The 24,254-nt window shown below is 42.9% G+C and overlaps 1 protein-coding gene across 1 annotated transcript; it reads left to right on the top strand.

Annotated features, from left to right (window-relative positions):
- The first annotated feature begins 3,273 nt into the window (after nt 1–3,273).
- Nucleotides 3,274–4,896, top strand: LOC133781953 (2-oxoglutarate-dependent dioxygenase 19-like). The gene is made up of 4 exons (XM_062221071.1): nt 3,274–3,594; nt 3,701–3,939; nt 4,017–4,344; nt 4,632–4,896. The coding sequence occupies exons 1-4, from the start codon at nt 3,361–3,363 to the stop codon at nt 4,881–4,883; spliced, it is 1,053 nt and encodes a 350-aa protein (XP_062077055.1). The 5' UTR covers nt 3,274–3,360; the 3' UTR covers nt 4,884–4,896.
- The last annotated feature ends 19,358 nt before the right edge of the window (nt 4,897–24,254 follow it).

Genomic DNA, 24,254 nt, shown 5'->3' with positions numbered 1-24,254 from the left:
TTGGTAACACTTAAATTTTTTTTTTTTATTTAATTAATTAGAAATTTGAAAATTAAACATAAAATGTGTTTGATAACTCTATTTTTATTTATTATTTTTTTAAATTTCAACTAAAATTTATTAAATTTTGAAAATAAAAAATTTTCACTTTCAAATTTTTTTTAAACAGTTTTCATTTTTTCCTTTCATTTTTTCTTCTTTTCTTCAAATCAACACCTTATATTGTTAAACAAAAAATAAAAATAGAAGTTATCAAACACGTTTATTATTTTTTGTTTTAAAAAAAAAACACAAAAATAGTTACCAAACATATTTTTATTTTTTAAAAATAAAAAAACAAAAATAAAATAATATTTTTGTTTTTGTGTTTAAAAAATTCAAAAACAAAAATTTTACCAAACACAACCATACTATACATCATCTTCTCTATTTTTTCTCTACATCATTTAAATATTATATTTTTTAAAAATATTTTATTTATTTTAAGAAATAAAATAATTAAATATAATAGTATCACACTCATATATATATAATTTTATAAATAAATAAATAAATTATTTATAACTTAATGAATAATATTTCACTATATATAGAGAAAATATTATTTATATAGATAAAAAATATAAATTTATATTACCCTTTGAAAAATTATTTAACATCTTTTCTTTATATTATAAAAAATAAGATATTTTATCTCCTTCGAACATGGTAAGATCTTTGGCGCAAGAAAAAGAAGTTGATCTCTATCATTTTGACTTGGTTCTGAATTTTTCTATTTCTTTTAAAAATATCGAGTGGGGCTCTTCTCTTACCAGTATCAAATAAAACATGTTTAGAAAAATTTTCTACATGAAAAATCTACTTTATTTAAATAGGAAAAATCGTAGAGTTTTGAAACTATGTGCTAAGAGTACATAGAAAAAGAAGTGCTTTATAATAAATTGGATGGTGACACGTTGCCGCGGACCACGACAGACCATCACAAAGAGTTGCATACTACGAAAGAAAGAGTCCACTGTGGCAACAGTAATTGACGTAATCACTTTAATTATGTGAGAGCACCAATTTTGCTCTTACTCGTGAGGGAGGGCAATTTTTTTACATTTTGATTGGTTGTATGGATAGAATGCATAAGCGTAGAATGGGGTGTGAAGTAGGTTAGATTTATTTTAATATTAATTTATTTTTCTTTTTTCATAAATTACATATCTGATCTACTAGTTTTTTTTTTAAACAAGAGAATGAGTATCATCTTGTTGGTCTTAAGCTTTGGTGATGGGAGTTCGTTACAACCTCTTGGGCTGCATACTAAGAAGTCGTTAATATATATTTTTTTATTACTTTGACTTGTATTTTTTTCCTTTACTTTTAGTCGTAATCTTGAGACTTATATATAGTTGTTTAGTCTCTGGTTTGAGGTTGATTTCAAAAGCTTTGTAAGAGAGAGAGGAGAGACTTTTGAGTTCTTTTTTTGGCCGAGTTATTGCTGCCTTGGATGTAGTAGATCCTTAGGATTAACCAATTGCTCCATGAAAGTAATAAGTTTAATGATAACAATATAATAATATTTGTATATAAAATCACTTTTTATTTGTGAACTATTCATGTGAAACCCTTTTCAAGGTATATATAATAATAAATGGAACTAAAATGATCAGTGGAAGTATGCCGGCAAAAATGGTGGAGGAGATCTCAGAGTAACAACCGTTTACTCAAAAAAAAAAAAACCCTTAAATAAACACTACACATTTGATATATCATATAATTTAAAAAAAAAACCCATTTAATTATGCAAGTGGGTTGTTACAAATGACAAAAATCAAATGCACTCAGGCGTAGGAGCAAAAGTGATGCCCTCACTTAAGAACTACCATATATATATGACAATTTTTTTATAGGGACTTCACTTTAAGCCCTACCGGTGGGGCTCTCAGTGTTTCTCGACCCGTGAATAGTTTTTGGCGCGACTTTTTTTTTAATGACCATGTATATTATAGCTATTTAGAGCATCTTGCAAACTTTCAGAAAATTCCGAATAGTTTACAATACCGAAAAGTAGGTTCAAACATGTTGATTTCCACGCGCATAAAAAAAATTAGTCACGCGTTCAGTAACATGTTTGAACTTAGTTTTCGGTACTGTAAACTATTCAGAATTTTCTGAAAAATTGCAGGATGCTCTAAATAGCTACAATATACACGGTCATAAAAAAAAATCGCGCCAAAAACTATTCAAGGGTCAAGAGCACTAAGATCCCCACCGGAAGGGCTTAAAGTGAAGCCCCTATAGAAGAATTCCCCTATATATATATATAAAAGATAATTATTCTACAGGGGCTATACTTTAAGCTCTACCCGTGGGGCTCTCAGTGTTCTCGACCCGTGAACAGTTTTCAGTGCGATTTGTTTTATGAATGTGTATATTGTAGCTATTTAGAGCATCCTGCAAATTTTCAGAAAATTCTGAATAGTTTATAGTATCGAAAACTAGGTTCAAACATGTTACTTTCCACGCGCATAAAAAAAATTAGTCACGTGTGCAACAACATGTTTGAACTTAGTTTTCGGTACTGTAAACTATTCGGAATTTTCTGAAAATTTAAAGGATGCTCTAAATAGCTACAATATACACGATCATAAAAAAAATCGCGCTAAAAACTGTTCACAGGTCGAGAAACACTGAGAGCTCTATTGGTAGGGCTTAAAGTGAATCGCTTATATAAGAATTGTCATATATATATATATATACTTTTCTAAAATTTAAATTTATAAATAAAAATTTTCTATTTCAAATTCAATACAAAATTTATAGAAAAATATATTTGAAGATTAAAGAGTGATATAATTGAAAGTGTTGCTGGATGAATTTTGTAAACTGTTATATGCGAGTACCCATTTAGAATAGTGAGTACTTAGAGAAAAATGCAAATAACTGTTAAAAGAAACACAAAAAATTATAGTAATTTAGTCCGATTATGGTTGAGCCTTCGTCCACTTTGGACAGAGTAATGTTTTTCATTATTTTTCAGCCCCTCCAATGGTATTGGGTTCACCTACTTATAAGATAGTACTGCGCATGTTAAATAGTAAATTGTAAAGGCAAGCCTCTTTCGGCGACACTAACATTAAATTTTGTACGAAATTTCATTTATTAAAATATTTTGCCCCCAAAAATATAGTTATTAAAATATAGCCTTCAAATTGGAATATTTTCATCCATAATAATTTAACCCCAACAATGAACATAAAATTGAACACGTTTAGTTATGTCTATATATACCAATGTTTTTGTTTCTCAAGGAGAGCCACCAAGTTTCTCTTAGTTTCCCTTTCTTTCTTTCCTCAATAAATTTCTCCACACATGGCTCCAACCAATGTTCAAACCATTAAAGCATTAAGTGAGTCAGGGGCTCTATCCTCAGTTCCCTCCAAATACAGCTTCGCTACAAACCCTAATGATCTAGCCAATCCGAATGACCCCGATCATTCAATCACCACCATTGATTTTTCTCTCCTCACTTGTGGTTCTCCTCAACAGCGCTCCACGACTCTCAATGATCTTAAAAGGGCCTGCGAAGACTGGGGATTCTTCATGGTATGCTGCTATAATATTACATGCATGAGAGTGTAAGTGTACACAAATATATATAAATCTATTAATAAACTTATGGCATTGTTTTATATATGTGAATAATGATAAGGTGATCAACCATGGTGTTGAGGAGAGAGTGATGAAAGGGATGCTCCACATGTGTGAAGCCTTCTTCGATTTGAGGGATGACGACAAAAAAGAGTTTCAAGGGACCGCTAACGTTTTGGACCCGATCAAGTGCGGCACTAGTTCTAATGTTGCCATTGATAAAGTTCTTCTTTGGAGGGACTTTATCAAGGTCATATCTCACCCTCACTTTAATTCACCCCACAAGCCCCTTGGTTTCAGGTATATTTAAATAGATTTATATAGATTATTAAGATCACAATATCATGCTAATTAATTAATTGGTGCAATATTTGCAGTGAGGCAGCGTTAGAGTTCAGCAAAAGAACAAGAGGAGTGGCAACCGAGCTGGTCAAGGCCATATCGGAGACCTTGGGACTAGAAGCTGATTACATAGCGAAAGCAACCAATTGGGATGAAGGGTTACAACTCTTGGCTGCCAACTACTATCCAGCTTGCCCGGAGCCAGAGCGAGCCATAGGAATCCCACCTCACACGGACCATGGGCTTGTGACCCTTCTCATCCAGAACCAGATGGGTGGTCTTCAAGTCCAACACAAAGGAAAATGGGTCAACTGGGATGCTGTGCCTAATGCCTTTGTTGTTAACCTTGGTGACCAAATGCAGGTACTTAATTGATTTATAAGCATGTTTTATATACATATATATATTTATATATATATAGACAGACACATGCAATATTTGGGGTACGTATAAACTGCTAAATTCATGACATAATAAGGGAAAGTCCAATATGAACATATAAAATAAACTCAATATATGCTATGGTTTCCCTTAAATGCTATAATTATTGTTATAATAATTTAAGAATATTGACTTTTAGTCATGTTTGTACATGGTAAAGTGCCCATATAATTGGTTTTACTAATTAATTATAAATATGATATGCATAGGTGTTGACTAACGATACGTACAAGAGCGTATGGCATAGAGCTGTGGTGAACAACAGAGCAACGAGGATCTCCATAGCAGTGGCACATGGGCCATCGGTGGACACGGTGGTCGTAGCATCACCGGAGCTGTTAGAGAGACAAGGCCAATCGCCGCTTTATTCCGGAATGTCATACAGAGACTACATAGAACTTCAGCAAAGCAGCAAGGGATACATGAAACCTTGCATCGACTACATAAGGATTTCGGAGTAAATCTGGGCTTCTATATTTACAAAATATATATAAGTATATAATTTTGATTTTTTAGGCGTGGTTGTCTTGTAATTAAAAAAAAATAATTAGTTGGGTGTATGTCCCAGCAGAGCAGTTATGGTAGTAGAGTTATTGATTCGTTCTAGAGCTCGAATATCTGCTTCTTGACTAGGGCGACTAGTAAGTTTGGGTTGTGTTGTTTTTTTCTCTTCTTGGAGCTATAATGTTGTGACCCACAGAATAGTAGTGTTGAAAATTAAGATGAATTTGGGTGAGAACTCCAAGTTTGCTTGAAAACTAAAGGTTAATACGAGAGATAATATTAGAATGTGAAATATGCCTTATATTATAGAACTTAATTTGTATTTTTGGCTTAATACAAAATGGAGTGACTATTTCTTTATTTATTGAACTTTATGAACTATTTTAAAAACACAATTAAATTATTAGTTAGTAAAATATTTTAAATAGTTATCATCTACTAACTAAAATTTGAGAGTTCTTGAAAACTAAAAATTCAATTATTTCTAGTAAATATATAAACATGTTAGAAATTCTAGTAAATACATAAAATACTAGAAACTCTAATAAATACATAAAAACTTTAAAAACTCTAAATTGATGAAAATTTTAGAAATTAACCGTAATAAATCAAGTTTAATATTTCAACCAATAACTCATTTCGATTAAAAAAATTCTATTATTTGTTTTTTTGCTAGGGGAGGTCCGCTTGTGTGCATCTCATGAGTTGTAGCTTTCTCTTTGTGCTAAAACCAAGTGTTTTTTTTTTCCTAAAAATGAAAATAAAAATAAATAAAAAATGTGTGAGATTGCTTCTTATTATTTCCTTGAATAGTGAATTTCAAATTATTATAGAATTTTTGTATTGGCTAACAGCAATCTCAATGAATGCTCTACTCTATATTAGATTATACATCACTAAAATTTATAATTTATAATTTACCTCAAACTATTACATTATAGGGCTGTTTGGTAACACTTAAAAAAATAATTTTTTATTTAATTAATTAGAAATTTGAAAATTAAACATAAAATGTGTTTGATAACTCTATTTTTATTTATTATTTTTTTAAATTTCAACTAAAATTTATTAAATTTTGAAAATAAAAATTTTTCACTTTCAAATTTTTTTTAAACAGTTTTTATTTTTTCTTCTTTTCTTCAAATCAACACCTTATATTGTTAAACAAAAAATAAAAATAGAAGTTATCAAACACGTTTATTATTTTTTGTTTTAAAAAAAAAAACACAAAAATAGTTACCAAACATATTTTTATTTTTTAAAAATAAAAAAACAAAAATAAAATAATATTTTCATTTTTGTGTTTAAAAAATTCAAAAACAAAAATTTTACCAAACACAACCATACTATACATCATCTTCTCTATTTTTTCTCTACATCATTTAAATATTATATTTTTTAAAAATATTTTATTTATTTTAAGAAATAAAATAATTAAATATAATAGTATCACACTCATATATATATAATTTTATAAATAAATAAATAAATTATTTATAACTTAATGAATAATATTTCACTATATATAGAGAAATATTATTTATATAGATAAAAAATATAAATTTATATTACCCTTTAAAAAATTATTTAACATCTTTTCTTTATATTATAAAAAATAAGATATTTTATCTCCTTCGAAGATGGTAAGATCTTTGGCACAAGAAAAAGAAGTTGATCTCTATCATTTTAACTTGGTTCTGAATTTTTCTATTTCTTTTAAAAATATCGAGTGGGGCTCTTCTCTTACCAGTATCAAATAAAACATGTTTAGAAAAATTTTCTACATGAAAAATCTACTTTATTTAAATAGGAAAAATCGTAGAGTTTTGAAACTATGTGCTAAGAGTACATAGAAAAAGAAGTGCTTTATAATAAATTGGATGGTGACACGTTGCCGCGGACCACGACAGACCATCACAAAGAGTTGCATACTACGAAAGAAAGAGTCCATTGTGGCAACAGTAATTGACTTAATCACTGTAATAAACTCAAACTATATTCGCGCCGACGCTTGTCTCAAGCTTCGAATACCATCATTAGCTAGCTAGGCCTTAATTCCAACCTCGCCATCAATTTGTAGAAATTTTAATTTGTGGGTCAGACTCCCAGTGCAACACAACCATTAGTAATTACTAGCCTTAATTAGTCTCGAGAGGTAGAGACATAAATATGCTCTGTACAAATATGTGTAATATTCATAATTAGTCAAACATCAAACTTCGACCCATGTTTAAAATAATATAAAAAATTGATCCTCAACATATTTATAATAAAATATACATTTTGTAATTTACAGAACAACTTCTGTAATTTTATAGGAAATTATTTTAAGTAGATTAGGATCACTTTCACCGTATGTACGTTCAAAGGTAATGTTCCCATAGTTATGTGATCACTGCATAATTAAATTTAATAAATTATAAATCATTAAATACTTAACATTCATCCTACCTCAAACGCATAGTTAAATTCTAACTTATTATGCCTTAATAGAATGGTTAATAATTTTTAAGTCATACATTTTGCCTTGAACGTTAAACCTTTAGGGGATGTTTGGTATGAGGTAAAGTAAATGTGTGAATGTGTATCTAAATCATTTTTTATGTTTGGTTTAAATTTTAAGAGGGTAAATTTAATAATTTGTGTGGGCCCTACATGTATTTTAAGGGTAAAGTGAACCGTTTTGTACACAAGAGTTTCATATTACCTCCATTCTAAGTCCATCTACACTTTCCTAAGCAACTAAACTACTCAAAACAAACACTCCCTTAAAGGAAAACTAAGTAGGACTAAATTTAAGAAAAATTCAAACTTCAAATCCTCATCCGTCCTGGTATCCATCAATCTCAAATAGAGCACTTAAGTGCTCTGTTTACCACTAAAATCCATGCATGGTTATTCTTTAACATAAAAATAGACAATCGTCGTATAAAACAAAGTAGAGAACTAACAAATGATCATGTATGCAATTAACAACCTCCAAGTACATATTGCCCATTCTGCCAATCTCCTAGCTAATCTATCATCAAAGGCTCTGATTGCCTGATCCTGTATGTTGGTCTGCCACAACCCTTGTGTGAGTATCAGAAATAAAAATCATGTACAGGTTATAGGTATTTACACCTACAGGTGCAGCAACTCGCACCTGATCTACCCAATATGATGCCACATATTCTAGGTGCGTATAAGTAATATGTACAAGCATGTTCAAAGAAAATTCTCATTCATTCAACCAAAGCAGGAAAACACAATTACAATAGCTAGTAAACTAATCAAAGTCAAGATCGACGTATGACTCAAAAAATTATATTCATACTTGGAATTGGGAGGGGCGGTGGAGACCCGTGGGGGAGGGCGGAGCCGTGGGCGAAGTGCTTTTTCGGGGGTGAGAGAGGGGTGGAGGGGCGAAGTTTCGAGTTCGAGAGGGCTTTGGAGGGGCTGGGTTCGATGGGCAAGAGACGGGAGGGCTTGCGCTGTCGCTCTGGTTTCACCGTTCAGTTCAGACAAAATGGAGAGAATGAGGGAAAGGTCAGGATGAGGGCTTTAGTATTTGGACTGAGCGTCGGTGCATAGCAGACGCGTTTGCCACGTTTGCGTCGGTTGTTATTTAGCGTTAGCGAAGTTATAAATGACGTGTTTATAACTGTTGTTTTTGATGTGTAGTATTGTTGGTTTTGCGCTATTGTCCCTAATAAGACAAATGCGTCGGTCAATTGTGTGGACTGACGCAAAGAAGCGACGTCGTAGCCCTCTTTTGGCTTAGTGTCTACATGAAATCTTGCCTCGAATTCATAAAGAATTATGGATAATATTAATTAGCATTTAATAATGTTTTATTAACAATAACCAAATAATTATTATTTAATGTGCGGTTATTTTCTGGTTGTACCTGTTACACTGAGATTTCGAGATAAGAAGTTATGACCCCAAAAACTGGGCTCGTCAGGTGTGAGCTCAAAACATATGCGGTCATCATATGATCCAACCGTCGGACCTCTTTGAAGTAAATAACGACCTCGAGGATGTTTAGCCTCGAATATTCTCTGAGCTCGCAATGGCCATGGTATGACACATGAATATATTTTTCCCTGATTGCCTTCAGGCAAGATGGCTTGAGCTCGGGAAGTGAAAGCTCGAATGTGACAGCATCGTCAGCATGTTCCGAGCATAGCGTGAAGCTAGGTGACAGGCTCGTGATTGACTCATCGTCTCGGCAAGTTTAATACCAATTGATGATCTCGAAGATTTGATGAATCATCTAGGTTAATCAATTACATGTGAATATGTTTATTGTTGTACAATCCCAATATTTAAGGGATATCATTTAATATGTTATCCGTTCCCGATCTTCATGGGACGTTTCCGTGTATGTAGGAAATAATGCATTAAATAAAATTATATTAATTGATTTACAGAATATGTGGGAATGAATTTTGCAACATTCTCTATTTATAGAGAAGGAAACACCATTTGTAGGGGATCGATTTTCTGATTTCTGGAGAGAAAACTCTGGGCAATTCTTCTCTAAAAAGTTTCCAGAAAACTCCCAAGTCTTAATAATATAAACTCGCGGACTAGATAGAATTAACTGTTGAACCATGTAAAAATCCTCTAGTTTTCCTCTTTATTCATTTGCACCAATATTTTATTGTTTAATTGTTCTACTATTTAAGTTGACGAAAAACAGCGTCAATAGTTTGGTGCTTTCATTGAGAGCCATTAAACAGTACGTGCATGAGTTTGTTCAGTCAGAGAGCCTCTCGAATCAACAATGGCAGCAAATGATCCCAATGTTCCTGAGGAGGAAATTTTAGATGAAGCTGAGTACCCCCGGCACCCTGGAAAGCAACCTATGGTGAATTCAGATCCTGATGAGAGGAGTGGTTCATCCGACTCTCGGGGACCACCAGCCCCCAGGGACGACGAGGACATGTACTACAATTGATAAACGAGTTTTAGGCTCATTTATGGTCTAGTTTTTAGGGTGTTTTTTGTTAGTTCAGGATTATTTTGTTTCGGAATTATGTTAATTTGTTCATGTTTCAGGTTTTCCATGCTAAATTGGTAAAAATAGTGAAAAAGAGTGAAAGTGGAACAAAATCAAGTTTTTCGCGATTGATATGTGCAATTTTGGGTGCTATTAATAGCGCTATAGCGCTAGGAAGGACTTCGATGCAAGGTGGATTCTGACTTTAGCGCCACAGCGCTATAAATGCAGCGCCACAGCGCTATCATGAACAGTCAAGCAGCACTACAGTGCTACAACAAGAGCGCTACAACGCTAGTAAACAAATTCTTCAGGTGTTTTGGCTCTGACTTTAGCGCTACAGCGCTAGTGCACCAAATTTTGAGGTATTTTGGCACTATTAATAGCGTTGGTGGTGCGTTTTTCAGATTTTAGACGACTTCTTGAAGGGCAATTTGGTCTTTTCACTTGGGAACCTTGGAGGGCTATTTAAGGAACATGATGCTGCGATTATAGGAGGACTGGAAGTTTTATAAACCCTAGATAAAAAGAGGCTGCTGTAATTATTTTCTCTATTTTTCATCTGAATTCTGAGGTTAATTTTATGAACAATTATTTGAAGTTTATTTTCATCATGGTATTTATGAACTAATTTCTTTTATCTAGGAATTAATGTAGTCACTGGGATTTCTATTTAATTTTATTATGATTTTCTATTGATACTTCTTTTCTATTCTAATCTATATGATGTGTGTTTAATGCTAGTAAATACTTGATCACTATTTGCTTGATTTAATGGTTTTGATTCAAAATTCGAAAGATGAGAATTGAATATGCTATCATTGTATAGACATATGGTGCATATTGGACAAAAGTACCTGTATGACTTGTGTAGTAATTAGGTTTCCATGTTTAATGCCTTTTATATGTTCAAGTTTATCACATAAATGTAGAAAACCTGCATATAGATTGAGATCTTATATCTTGAAAAAAAATATGAATCGATTATATTAACCTGCTATTAGAATAGAAAGAAGAGATTTAGAATTGATTATTAAAATTAATAGAATGAACAGTTGATGAAATTAATTCCTAGGTTGTTTTTATTATTGGTTTTTAAGTAGTGATTCATTGTTTTGTTTCCAGTTCTTTAATTTTGGTTCGTAGTTTATAGTATTTCTTTTATTTTTAATTGTTCACTTCAATTTTAATTAACCAAATAGAATTTGAAAATCAATTAGTGGTACTTGGGAGATAGTCTCTGTGGGACGATATCCATTCTTTCGGAATTTACTACTTGACACGACTACGTATACTTGCGTACAGAAAAATTCAGATCAACAATCTTGAATGATATGCCTCGATAGTGGAGCTCAAAAATCGTCAATTGCGAAAGCAGTTGGCAGAGGCTAAGAAACGAAACAAAGAGCTAGCCAGACTAGCTGCTGAAGCGCAGACGGCTCAGGCCCCACCTCCGCCAGATGCCTAGGCTCCGCCTCCGCGGGACGTTCACGTTCCACCACGTAGGCCTCGAGGATGGCCACACAAAAACGCCGCTACCCGAAGAACGAAGCAACCTCCGCCGCCAGCAGAACAACCTGCTCCGCCGAGAACCCGGAGAAGTAATCGGGCTGAAGGTCCTGCCAACCCAACTGCGGAGGCACCAGTCGGAGTAGGGAATAACTGAGCCCCCTTGGAGGCTCGGACCCGAAATCCTGGTACCGCGTAGAACGTTGCAGAACCTGATCGAGCAAACTCAGGGCCTTCTAGGCCCGTAATGGATGGCAGCCATCATCGCCAATAAGGCACCCACCGTCGCCGATAAGACACCCATCATCGCCAATAAGGCACCCACCGTCGCCGATAAGACACCCACCATCGCCAATAATGCATCCCTCACTAACTCGGAGGAACACACAACCGACCCATGGTGATAAGGAAAGGAGAGCTCGACAAAGGCGTGGAAATGGGGAAACTGCTAGGGAGCATAGGGGTCCCCAACGCATGAGAAGCCAAATGTCTCGATCTCACACTATTGACGAGGCAACCGGCAAGAAACCCATCTCGAAACAACCATGCAACGAGCCATGTCAGTGAAGGCTCATGTGACACTAGATCGGTTAGTATATATGACCAGGAACATAGAAACACTGAAAGTCGAGGTGATCACCCAGATTTACGGGAGCATTTAAACCATAATCGAGGGCATGACAATCCCCTGAATTTGAACCTGAGAGACCATCTCAACGGGCGCAAGCACCCCGCGCCAAGGTGGGGAACTGGAGTTGTAATCAACGATAACCAGTTCCTACTGATTCAAGTCAGACCCCTCGTAGATCCAGTCCAAGAAAGGATTGAGCAGTTGGAAAGAGCATTCAGGCTCATACAAAATGAGCGGAGCTGGAAGAGGGACGATGAGTTCGATGAAGAACTCGAACCATTTGCCCCGCACATCTCTAGCACCCCATTCCCTCAGGGATTCATAATTCCTCATGCCCCACCATTTGATGGGAATTTGGATATGTACAGTCATTTAAGTATATTCAACACAATCATGTGAGCCAGTAATGTGGGCTACGAGCTCAGATGCATGCTGTTCCCAGCCTCGCTCACGGTACCAGCAAAAAACTGGTTTGAAAAGTATAAGAGACATTCAATTGCTTCTTGGGATCAATTATCAAGAGATTTCAAGAAACAATTCAAGGCCATGGTTGGCATTAGCCTCGAGGCATCTGCCTTGACCAATGTCCGACAACAGCCAAACGAAACACTAAAGAGTTATCTAACAAGATTCAATTTGGAAGTCGCTCAAGCTCGTGATGTCGATGACAGTGGCCATTTAATGGCTGTCCGAGCTGGAGTAATTCCTGGAAGTCCTCTCTGGGAAGATATGCAAAGAAAGCCTGTAAGGTCCTTAACCGAGTTCAATCGACGAGCTTAGAGGTTTGTTAATGTAGAAGAGGCGAGGTTAGCGTTGAATATGACCTCTCAGCCCATAACTACAACAACAAACACAAACTCTGCCTCGACCTCGGCAGATCCTACGACCTCAAAACCTTCTGGGGACAACCCTTCTAAAAGAAAGAAAAATGAAGGGTGTTATCCCCAAAATTTGATAACGATGACGTGACAATAAAAGTGACAACGACAAGAAATGGATGAGTCAAAGCTTTGCTTGGAAGTGATTTGTCCGACCGGAAATGATACTTGACTGACCAGTCACCTGCTCTGGTCGATCAGTCAAGTGCTTGGCTGATCAGTGAGGTGCATGACTGACCGGTGGAGTGCTTGGCCGACCGGTGAGGTGCATGACCTACCGGTGGAGTGCTTGGCCGACCAGTGAAGTGTTTGGCCGACCGGTGGAGTGCATGGCCGACCAGTAAGATATTTTGGCCAACCGGTCAAGTGTTTGGGCCAACCAGTTTTTCTTCAAGGAGTGAAGTTGACCGATTAAGCAGATTATTGTTATGCAAGCGAAATTCCCGCAACGACTTCGTCTAGAATCAGTCGTGCCTACATGAGAATCTCTCAGATTATCCCAAAGAAGTCGCATATTGTTGTATTTTAAATGTTATTATTAATTAAATATTGTGAAAGTAACAGAAATATCCCGATTATCAGGGATTTCAATTTGTACGATCCTGGGCCTATAAATACAGAGCTCATGGCATCATTGAGGGGATTCAAATTCTGATTTCCCTAAGAGAGTATTTGTATTCTAAGAGAAATATTGTATTCTTTACATTTACACTGAAGAAACTCAGTTGACTCAGGCTCATCTGATCTTTAGTGTAAATCCATAAATCATAACTCTAAGTGGATGAGGCTATTACCAACACATTGGGGCTGAACCACTTATAAACATTGTGAGTGTCGTTTTTTCTCTTGAAGGTTTAGTGTAGTTTTGACGTGTACTCGTCGTTGGCCAAAACTGTGGTCAACAAAGGGAATAATCCTAAGGCGGAAGGGGGAAAGAAGAAGAAAGGGGAAAGGTATTTCTCCATATACAAGGTGTATACCGAGCTCAATGAGTCTCGGGAGAATATCTACCTGGCTAAAGAAAACCAGGTCCCTTTCAGACGGTCTGACCCCATGAGAAACCAAAAGGCGAAAAGAGACTCCAACAAGTACTGCAGATTCCATAGAGATATCAGACATAAAACCGATGAATGCAAGAAATTAAAAGATGAGATCGAAGGTTTGATCTCGAGAGGATATTTCAAGCAATATGTGAGAACTCAAAACCCCAATCAGGCTCCTACCAGCCGAAGGGCAGTAGCAGTACCACCTGCCCAAAATAGTAACTCACGAGCAAGGGAGGACGAACGACACCCTTCGATTGATGGAGAAGATGTCATAACCATCTCGGGGGGACCACATATTGCAGGATCGGGCAGGAACACCCCAAAAAGATATGTGAATGAGCTGAAAACTGGTGATGGGTCTCCCTACGAATCCGAACCCGAGCCCGAACCCAAAGCTCCAAACACAACAAAGGGTTGAATATCAACCCATAACTTTTACTGAAGATGACACATCCCATGTACAGTTCCCTCATAATGACCCGTTGGTCATAACCCTTTAGCTCGAAAACAAGAGGGTACATCGAGTCCTGATTGATAACGGGAGCTCAGTAAATATCCTCTACAACGCCACTTTAGAAAAGACGGGACTCGCGCTTCACGACCTAAAGGCCTGTGCAACGATGTTGTATGGCTTTTAAGGAGAAGGGATTGCCTGCATGGGATCCATCGAACCCCCCGTAACCTTGGGAGACTTCCCAGTCTTGACAACCAAGATGATGGAGTTCGTAGTGGTGGATCTTCCATCGGCCTTCAACGTACTGCTTGGGAGACTCGCCCTAGTAGGGCTGTGGGAAGTTTTGTCCGTTAGGCACCTGGCCATCAAGTTCCCAACTTCTAGTGGCATCGGGACACTGAAAGAAGACCAGCTCGCGGGAAGGGAATGCTACAGCATTTCCGCGAGGGGAAAGAAGTAGACAAATGCACAAACACTTGTAGTAATTCAAAGTAAGGATGGGACAGTCTTCGAGATAGATGAAGAGATCGATCCAAGAATAGAAGAAAGGGTTGACCTCGAGCCTCTAGAAGAGCTCGAAGAGGTCAAGCTCGAAGAGGTTGATCCCCCAAAGACTGTGAAGGTAGGGAAAAACCTTCTGGAAGAAACAAAGTAGTAATTAATTTGCTTCCTGAGGAAAAACCGGGATGTTTTCGCATGGTCACATTCGAACATGGTAGAGATAAGTTCGAATGTGATAAGCCACGTCCTTAACATTGATAAGAGCTTCCCCCCCCGAAGCAACAAAAACGAAGACTCCTGGACGATGACAGGAAGAAAGCCCTGAAGGAAGAGGTCGACAGATTAAAGGCGAATCGATTTATACGAGACGCCTTCTACCCTAATTGGGTCGCCAACTCGGTACTAGTTCCAAAACCTAACAGAACGTGGCAGACTTGTATTGATTACTCTAACCTCAATAAGGCATGTCCTAAGGACTGCTTTCCTTTACCTCGGATCGACCAACTCGTAGATGCCATAGCCGGGCACGGACTTATGTCATTCATGGACACTTATTCTAGATATAACGAGATTGCCATGCATGCCCCGGACCAAGAGCATACGAGTTTTGTGACAGATAAAGGGTTGTATTGTTACAATGTCATGCTTTTCGGGCTCAAGAATGCTGGAGCTACCTATCAAAGGCTCGTAAATATGATGTTCTCCGAGCAGATAGGTAATAACATGGAAGTGTATGTTGATGATATGTTGGTCAAATCTAAACATAACAACAACCATGTGGACGACCTCGAAGAATGATTCGCTGTGCTACGAAAGTACAACATGAAGCTCAACCCCAGAAATGCTCTTTTGGAGTGTCATCGGGGAAATTCCTGGGTTTCATTGTGAACGTGCGAGGAATAGAGGTTAATCCTGACAAAATCCAGGCATTGATTGACATGCCCTCACCTTGAAAGCATAAAGATGTCCAGAGTTTGACTGGACAGATGGCGACATTAAGTAGGTTTATCTCGAAATCTACAGACCGCTGTCTCCCATTTTTTAACCTTTTGAGAGGGGGCAAAAAATTCGAGTGGACAGAGGAATGCGAGTTGGCATTTCAAGGGCTCAAGAAACACCTCGCGAAGCCTCATATCTTGTCAAAACCTATCACAGGAGAATTTTTTTACCTATATCTCGCTACAACCAAGCATGCCATCATCGCCATGCTCGTCCGAGAAGACCAGAAGGTACAAAAGCTAGTATACTATGTCAGCAAAAGGTTACTAGGGGCAGAATCTGTAGAGTCCAAGAACTTTACTTAGCTAGTTAGATAGTAGTAGTAATAGTAATAGCTAGTAGTAGTTGTAGTAATAGCTAGGTGCTTTCATTGAGAGCTGAAGGAAGCTAGTGCTAACGTCAGGCCTTTACTACGATGGTGAATACACGACACACCACCTTCGACCCTACCAATCCAGGGCAGGGCAACGGAGACCTGCTGCCTTCGCAGCATATCCCTCAGGATTGGCCCGAGAACGTGCCTCCTCAAACATCTCACCAAGACGAATCTCAAGACTACGAGGGTGGGACAGAATACGAAGAGGAAAACGAGGAGGAGTATTATGAAGAGGAAAATGAGGGGGAGTACCACGATGAAGCTGCGGATCCTAAGACCCCCCACGACGATCAGCAAGACTTGGAGGTGACCAGACTAAGGCAGCGAGTCCTGGATCAGGAAGCCAGGATTGCTGAGCAAGCGGAGGCACATCGACGGATGCAAGAGTCTCTCCAAACCCTGCAGGCACTCATGGCCACGCAGGGTCCGACAGCCAACGCCGCAACTAGCCTACTTCCAGAAACGCATCAACCTGCTCCAAGAGAGCAAGTCGGGGTCCCCAGAGGTGCCAGCCCGGTCTCTCCCCCGGAGCCTTTTTCCGAGCCAGCTCCGGGAGGCCCGGGCAAGGAGCGACGGAAGACCCGGGAGAAGACCACCCCCGTCGCAAAAGTCGGGGCCCATTCCCAGCAACTACCTAGGAAAGAAAAGGTACGCCCCGTCCCAGGACGAGGCCACCCGATCGATCCGCAGGGGACGCGACCGCGGAATACATAGCCCCGACACGCCCCAGAGCGAGACGGGCGGGAAGGGTCTTTGCACCCTAGTGCCTCGGTTAATAAGAACCGTCGGGAACGGACCCGCTGCGAGGAACGTCATGCCCTCAGTTCAGAGGACGAAACTTCCCAGGTAGACTTACGCGACGGACTGAATGCCCGGAAGGAGTGGGCCCGCAAGGAAAAGATCCTCCCCTGAGACGACGACCTTAGGAACAACATCAACGACAGGAGGAACGAGAGAATCCCCCTGGAGGATGGCACAGCCAGGCAGCTTATGGAGCAGATGGCCGCATTGAAAAAGGTTACGGATTGCCTAGTCCGCAAGCAAGAAGGCGTAGACATCGACTCTGACGAAGAGGATAAAGAGCCCTGCGCAAGGCACATCCTGGACGCCGTACTCCCTAAGGGGTTCAAGATGCCAAGCCTCACTGCCTATACTAGAAACACCGACCCCAGGGACCATCTGTCCCGGTACAACCGACTCATGACAGTGGCGCATGTCAGAGACGACGACAAATGCCTCTGCTTCTCGATCACTTTGGGCGGTCCCGCCGAAGAGTGGTGGAAGAGGCTTAAACCGGGGTCCATCCAATCCTGGTCAGGGCTGCAGTCAGCGTTTCGAAAGCAGTTCGTGGCCGCCATGAGGATAGATATGCAAATTAACGCCCTCGCAAATATTAAGCAACTCCCCGCGGAGACACTGAGGGCCTACATCCAACGCTTTACTGAAGAAGCCTCCAAAACGAAAGTAGACGACGGACAATGCCTGGTAGCATTACAGTCCGGAATCCGGGTCGGGTCCCCACTTTGGGAAGACATGCAGCGTAGCAAGGCGGCTACCCTGGAAGAGTTCATTAGGAGGGCCAAAGGATTCATCAATTGGGAGGAAGCTCAGATCCAGGCTTTCGGGTGGCCTCTGGCCCCGCAGCCCGTCCCCCAGTCGTTCCCGGGTTACAGGGGGCAGTTCCCGGCGCAGCCTTACGCGCCCCCCATTGCCCCAGGATCGACCGTCGTGCCTGGGGTTAGCTATACCCCTACGGTGTACGGTCCTGCCACTTCGGGATACCCCCCGGCCCAATCCACCCACTTCTTCGGTTATGGCGTCGCGCCGGCAGGACACAGCATGGCCCCTGTCGGGGCCCAGCAGTCACAAACAGGAGTGACCGAGGCAAGCGTGAATCCCTCCCGGGCGAAGCAATCGGGCAAAGTCCAGAACTGGCCCGAGCCGGTCAAGAAGGGGAAGAGGGGCTACGAGCCCCAATATTCAGAATACACCAACCTAGTGGACACCAGGGAGAACATCTATCTGGCGACAGAGAGGGCGGTCCACTACCGGAAGCCTAGCCCCATGTTTAAAGGGGGAAGGAATCCGAGAGACACCAGCAAAATGTGCGCCTATCACAAGGATGTAGGCCGCACCACCGATGAATGTCGGCAGCTCAAGGGTGAGATTGAAAATCTCATCAAGCTGGGGCACCTCCACTAGTGGGTAAGGATGCCCGTGGGAGTCCCGGGCATATCAGCAAGCCCCGGGCAACCCACGACCCCGGGAATAACTCGGGCATACCCCCCCAGGGAGGGTATGCATAGGGACCCCCGGCGCTGGGCCCTCAGGGGGCCTCTGCCGCGCAAGCTCCCGGCCCCGGAATGCCTTATCCCTTCAGGGCAGCCCCCCCCCCCCCCCCCGAGTTGACGGACATGTGGCAACCATCTCGGGCGGACCTCACCTGGGAGGGCCATCAAGGAATGACCAAAAGCGCTATCTGAGCGAGCTGGACCATGACCAGGAAGTTTGCGCCCTTGTCCAGGCTCCGGCTCAGCGCCATAAATTGATAAACCTCCCCATCACCTTCACGGAGGATGACGCCCGCAACGTCCATTTTCCGCACCACGACCTGTTGGTCATAGACGCTCAAATCGCCAACAAGTTGGTGTCCCGCGTGTTGGTGGATGACGGAAGTTCCGTCAACCTGTTGTTCAAGCCCGCCTTCACAGCCATTAGCTTGACAGAAGCAGATTTGGCATCCTGCCCGACCTAAATTTACGGCTTCAACAGAGATGTGCTTCTCCCCATGGGAAAGATCCAGTTGCCGGTTACGCTGGGGGGTGAATTGCAGCACTCGTTCAAGTTCTGCACCTTTGTAGTGGTGGACTGCCCCAACGCTTATAACGTCATTTTTGGCCGGCCCGCACTGGTTGAGTTCGGGGCCATCACCTCCATCCGCCATCTTTGCATGAAGTTCCCATGCGACAACAGAGGGGTAGGGACTGTCCGGGGAGACCAAAAGAGCGCCAGGAAGTGCTACCATGTCTCCGCCCGGCCCATATACATGGTTCGCAAGGAGCCCGTCGAACCAGTTCTCCTCCCTCCGTCCGAGAGGATTGTCTGGGAAGAGGACGACCTGGACCCGCGGATAGGAGACGATCGCTTCCTGGAGCCAATGGACGAAATAGAAGAGGTGTGCATCAGCAAAACCGATCCGACCCGGATCATCCAAGTCGGGAAGAGCCTGGCGGCCGACATTCGGGCCGCCGTCATCGCCCAAGTCAAGGGAAACCATGACCTTCTCGCCTGGTCCCACTCCGACATGACCGGGATCAACCGCAATATCATTTTCCACGCGTTAAGTATTGACCCAAACGCGACTCCGGTTTGCGAGAAACGTAGGCCTTTGGGGACGGAGAGGGCTGAGGCCCTTAGGCTGGAGGTTGAGAAGCTGTCTTCCATCAACTTCATACGCGAGGCTGTGTACCCCGTGTGGCTGGACAATCCCGTCCTGGTGCCGAAACCGAACAGGACCTGGAGAATGTGCATTGACTTCACGGACCTCAACAAAGCCTGTTCGAAGGACTGTTTCCCGCTCCCCCGGATCGACCAAATGGTGGATGCCACGTCCGGATACGAGATCTTGAGCTTCATGGATGCTTAATCCGGCTACAATCAGATCTCTATGCACGTGGCTGATCAGGAACACACCAGTTTCCAAACCGACAAGGGAATCTATTGCTACATAGTCATGCCTTTCGGACTCAAGAATGCCGGAGCAACTTACCAAAGACTCGTCAATCGGATGTTTCGGGCCCAGTTAGGGCGAAACATGGAGATATACATCGATGATATGCTGGTCAAGTCTAAGACATCCCGGAGCCACTCGGATGACTTGGCGGAGGCTTTCACGGTTATCCGGAAGTACGTGATGAAACTGAATCCTAAAAAGTGCACTTTCGGCGTGGCATCCGGAAAGTTCCTGGGTTTCATAGTAAGTTTCCGAGGAATAGAAGCCAATCCGGATAAGATTAAGGCATTGATCAACATGGCCTCTCCCCGGAAGCATAAGGACGTGCAAAGCCTGACGGGGCGAGTAGCCACCCTGAGCCGTTTCGTTTCTAAAGCCACGGACAAGTGCGTCCCGTTCTTCAATGTCCTTCGCGGAACCCAGCGTTTCGAGTGGTCGCCCTAGTGCGAAGAGGCCTTCTGGAAGCTGAAAGAACACCCGGCCAAAGCCCCAATCCTGGCGAAACCGGTAGAGGGGGAGCCTCTGTATCTATACCTGGCCGTGACCGAGCACGCGATCAGCGCCGAATTGGTGCGAGAAGAAGAAAGGACACAACTCCCGGTACACTATGTAAGTAAGCGGTTGCTAGACGTCGAATCTCGATACCCATTGATCGAAAAACTGACTTTCTGCCTGCTGATGGCGTCCCGGAAGCTTCGACCTTACTTTCAGGCCCACGCCATAAAGGTCTTAACCAAACCATCCCCTACGGCAGGTGTTCCAGAAGCCCGAGTCATCGAGAAGACTCCTGAAGTGGGCCATGGAGTTGAGCCAGTTCAATATATCTTACGTGTCCAGGGTGTCCATCAAAGGACAGGCCCTGGCCGATTTCATCGTCGAATGTTCCAGGATTTCTCCGGAAGACAATATTCCTGAAGCCCCCGCAGCACCCGTGTGGAAAATCTTCGTGGACGGAGCCTCGAACGAGAATGGGGCCGGGATCATCCTGGTGTCACCATAGGGGCACCAGCTACAAAATGCCCTCCGTTTCCAGTTCAAAGCGTCGAACAATGAAGCGGAGCATGAAGCTGTCCTAGCCGGCCTGCGTTTGGCCCGGGAGGTAGGGACAGTGAACCTGGAAATTTACAGCAATTCCCAGCTAGTCGTCAGACAAATTTCAGGGGAGTATCAGACCAAAGGAGAGAGAATGGTGGCGTACGTGACTCAAACGAGGGAACTGCTGCGAGCGTTCGTAGCACATTCCATCTGCCAGATCCCCCGGGAGCAGAATGTCTTCGCAGATACACTGGCCAAGCTGGCCACCGACGCCGAATCAGAGCTTGCCAGTCTGGTCCCCGTCAATTATCTCCCCGTCCCAAGCATCAGGGCCCCCGCGGTCCACATCGTAGATCACTCCGCTTCCTGGATCCCCCGGGAGCAGAATGTCTTCGCGGATACACTGGCCAAGCTGGCCACCGACGCCGAATCAGAGCTTGCCGGTCTGGTCCCCGTCAATTATCTCCCCGTCCCAAGCATCAGGGCGCCCGCGGTCCACATCGTAGATCACTACGCTTCCTGGATGGGACCGCTGATCCGCTATCTGTCTGCCGGGGAAATTCCAACCGACCGGGCCGTTGCCAGGAAACTCCAGTACCAAGTCCACCGCTACGTCATGATGGATGGAAAGCTCTATCGCTAGGGTTTATCCATGCCTTACCTCAGGTGCGTATCCGGGACCGAGCTGGGCGCCATCATGCATGAGGTGCATGAAGGTTTTTGCGGAGATCACACTACCGGGCCCAGTCTGTCCAAAAAGATCCTGCGCCAAGGATACTTCTGGTCAACCATGAAAAAAGACTGCATTGAATACGTCCGCAAGTGCGAGCAGTGTCAGAGGTACGCGAAGGTGCCACAGGCCCCCCTGACAGAGATAACCCTGATGAATAGCCCCTGGCCCTTTGCAATGTGGGGAATCGATCTCGTCGGGTCTCTCTCGACCGGAAGAGGAGGGGTAAATTACGCCATCGTGGCCGTGGACTACTACACGAAGTGGGTCGAGGCGGAGCCCATGAGCACAATCACTTCCAAAAAGGCCTTAGACTTCGTCGTCAACAATATAGTGTGTTGATACAGCCTCCCCTATAAAATCGTGTCCGACAACGGGAAACAGTTCGACAACGCCTACTTCAAAGATTTTTACGAAAGGCACGGTATAGTGAAGAGCTTCTCCGCGGTTTCCAGACCCCAGGAAAATGGGCAGGCAGAAGCCGTGAAGAAAATCCTAAAGGGGACACTGAAGAAAAAGCTCCAGGCCTACAAGAGCAAGTGGCCTGAGGAACTCCCCCGCGTACTATGGGCTTACCGGACAACCGAGCGGACGTCAACCGGACACACCCCCTACTCTATGGTCTATGGATGCAAAGCCATCATCCCAATCGAAACGGCCGTCCCATCCCACCGACGTGACACATATGATCCCGCCCAGAACCACGCCTTACTCCAAGAATCGCTAGATCTCATCGAAGAGATCCGGGAAGAGTCGCAGGTGCAGCTGAAGATGTACCAAGGTAAGATCGCACGGCACTTCAACTCCAATGTCAGGAGCAGTAAGTTTGAAACCAGCGACTTGGTCTTGCGAAGAGTGTTCCCTGCCACTCAAGATCCGGGAGTGGGGGTTCTGGGCCCAAATTGGGAGGGGCCGTATGAGATCCAGCACGAGGTGTGCCCCGGAACGTACCGCTTAAAGCGGCTCGATGGCTCGGAGGTCCCACGAGCCTGGAACGTGGAGCATCTTCGTAAATACTATCAATAGTCAGGGAGCCTTTCCCAGTTTAAGATTTTCGTTGAAAACAATGTACGCCTCAGGGCAAACCTTTTTCAAACAATGGAAATTACGTATGCAAAACGTCATAAAGGAATATTGTGAAACCACGCTAATCTTTCTCAAGTAACCCCAGACCCGTCTCCGTTCACTTGCGGGGGGTATCCTGGGTGTAAACAAACACCTGGCGAGGATCGACCTAAGGCCGGTCCCGCCCCAGACGAACGATGTCCGGGGGTATAAATTGGAGGTTCGAGCCCGAGGCCGGTCCCACCCCGGACGAACGATGTCCGGGGGTACAAATTAGAGGACCGAGCCCGAGGCTGGTCCCACCCCGGACGAACGATGTCCGGGGGTATAAATTAGAGGACCGAGCCCAAGGCCGGCCCCACCCTGGACGAACGATGTCCGGGGGTACAAATTAGTGGACTGAGCCAGAGGCCGGTCCCACCCCGGACGAACGATGTTCGGGGGTATAAATTAGAGGACCGAGGCCGGTCCCACCCCGGACGAACGATGTCCGGGGGTACAAATTAGAGGACCGAGCCCAAGGCCGGTCCCACCACGGACGAACGATGTCCGAGGGTACAAATTAGAGGACCGAGCCCGAGGCCGGTCCCACCCCGGACGAACGATGTTCGGGGGTATAAATTAGAGGACCGAGGCCGGTCCCACCCCGGACGGTCGATGTCCGGGGGTACAAATTAGAGGACTGAGCCCAAGGCCGGTCCAGCCCCGGACGAACGATGTCCGGGGGTATAAATTAGAGGACCGAGCCCGAGGCCGATCCCACCCCGGACGAACGATGTCCGGGGGTACAAATTAGAGGACCGAGCCCGAGGTCGGTCCCACCCCGGACGAACGATGTCCGGAGGTACAAATTAGAGGACCGAGCCACAGGCCGGTCCCGCCCTGGACGAACGATGTCCGGGGGTATAAATTAGAGGACCGAGCCCGTAGCTGGTCCCACCCTGGACGAACGATGTCCGGGGGTATAGTATAAAGAGGATCGACCCAAGGATGGTCCCATCCCAGACGAACGATTTCCAGGGGTATAAAGCAAAGGGGCGACCCCAAGCTCGTCCAGTCTGGACAATTGATGTCCGGGATATAAAAACATCTGGTTTGCCCCAGGGCAAAGCCAGGGCCTAAAACTGAAAAAGGAGAACAGAACTCCAAGTTAAAACAAGCCCCGAGGACCCTGGATTGGGTGCCAGGATTAGAAACTTGGAAAGTTAATTCGTTGGGTCTAGTCCAGGCCGTTGGAACCGGAACTAAACCCTTGCAATCAGTTAATCGCGGCAACAAAATGAAATCCCTACTTGGAACAACGAAAGGAAGCCTTCATAAAAACTAGAGAAGGTAGCAGTGTTCTAAATTTAATTACAAGCCAAAAACACTAATAAAAACTACA

This window comes from Humulus lupulus, chromosome 6 (genome assembly GCF_963169125.1).
Source record: "Humulus lupulus chromosome 6, drHumLupu1.1, whole genome shotgun sequence".
NCBI classification, from domain to species: Eukaryota; Viridiplantae; Streptophyta; class Magnoliopsida; order Rosales; family Cannabaceae; genus Humulus; species Humulus lupulus.
Note: the sequence above shows the minus strand (reverse complement) of the source record. Positions and strands in the feature narration are given on the sequence as shown.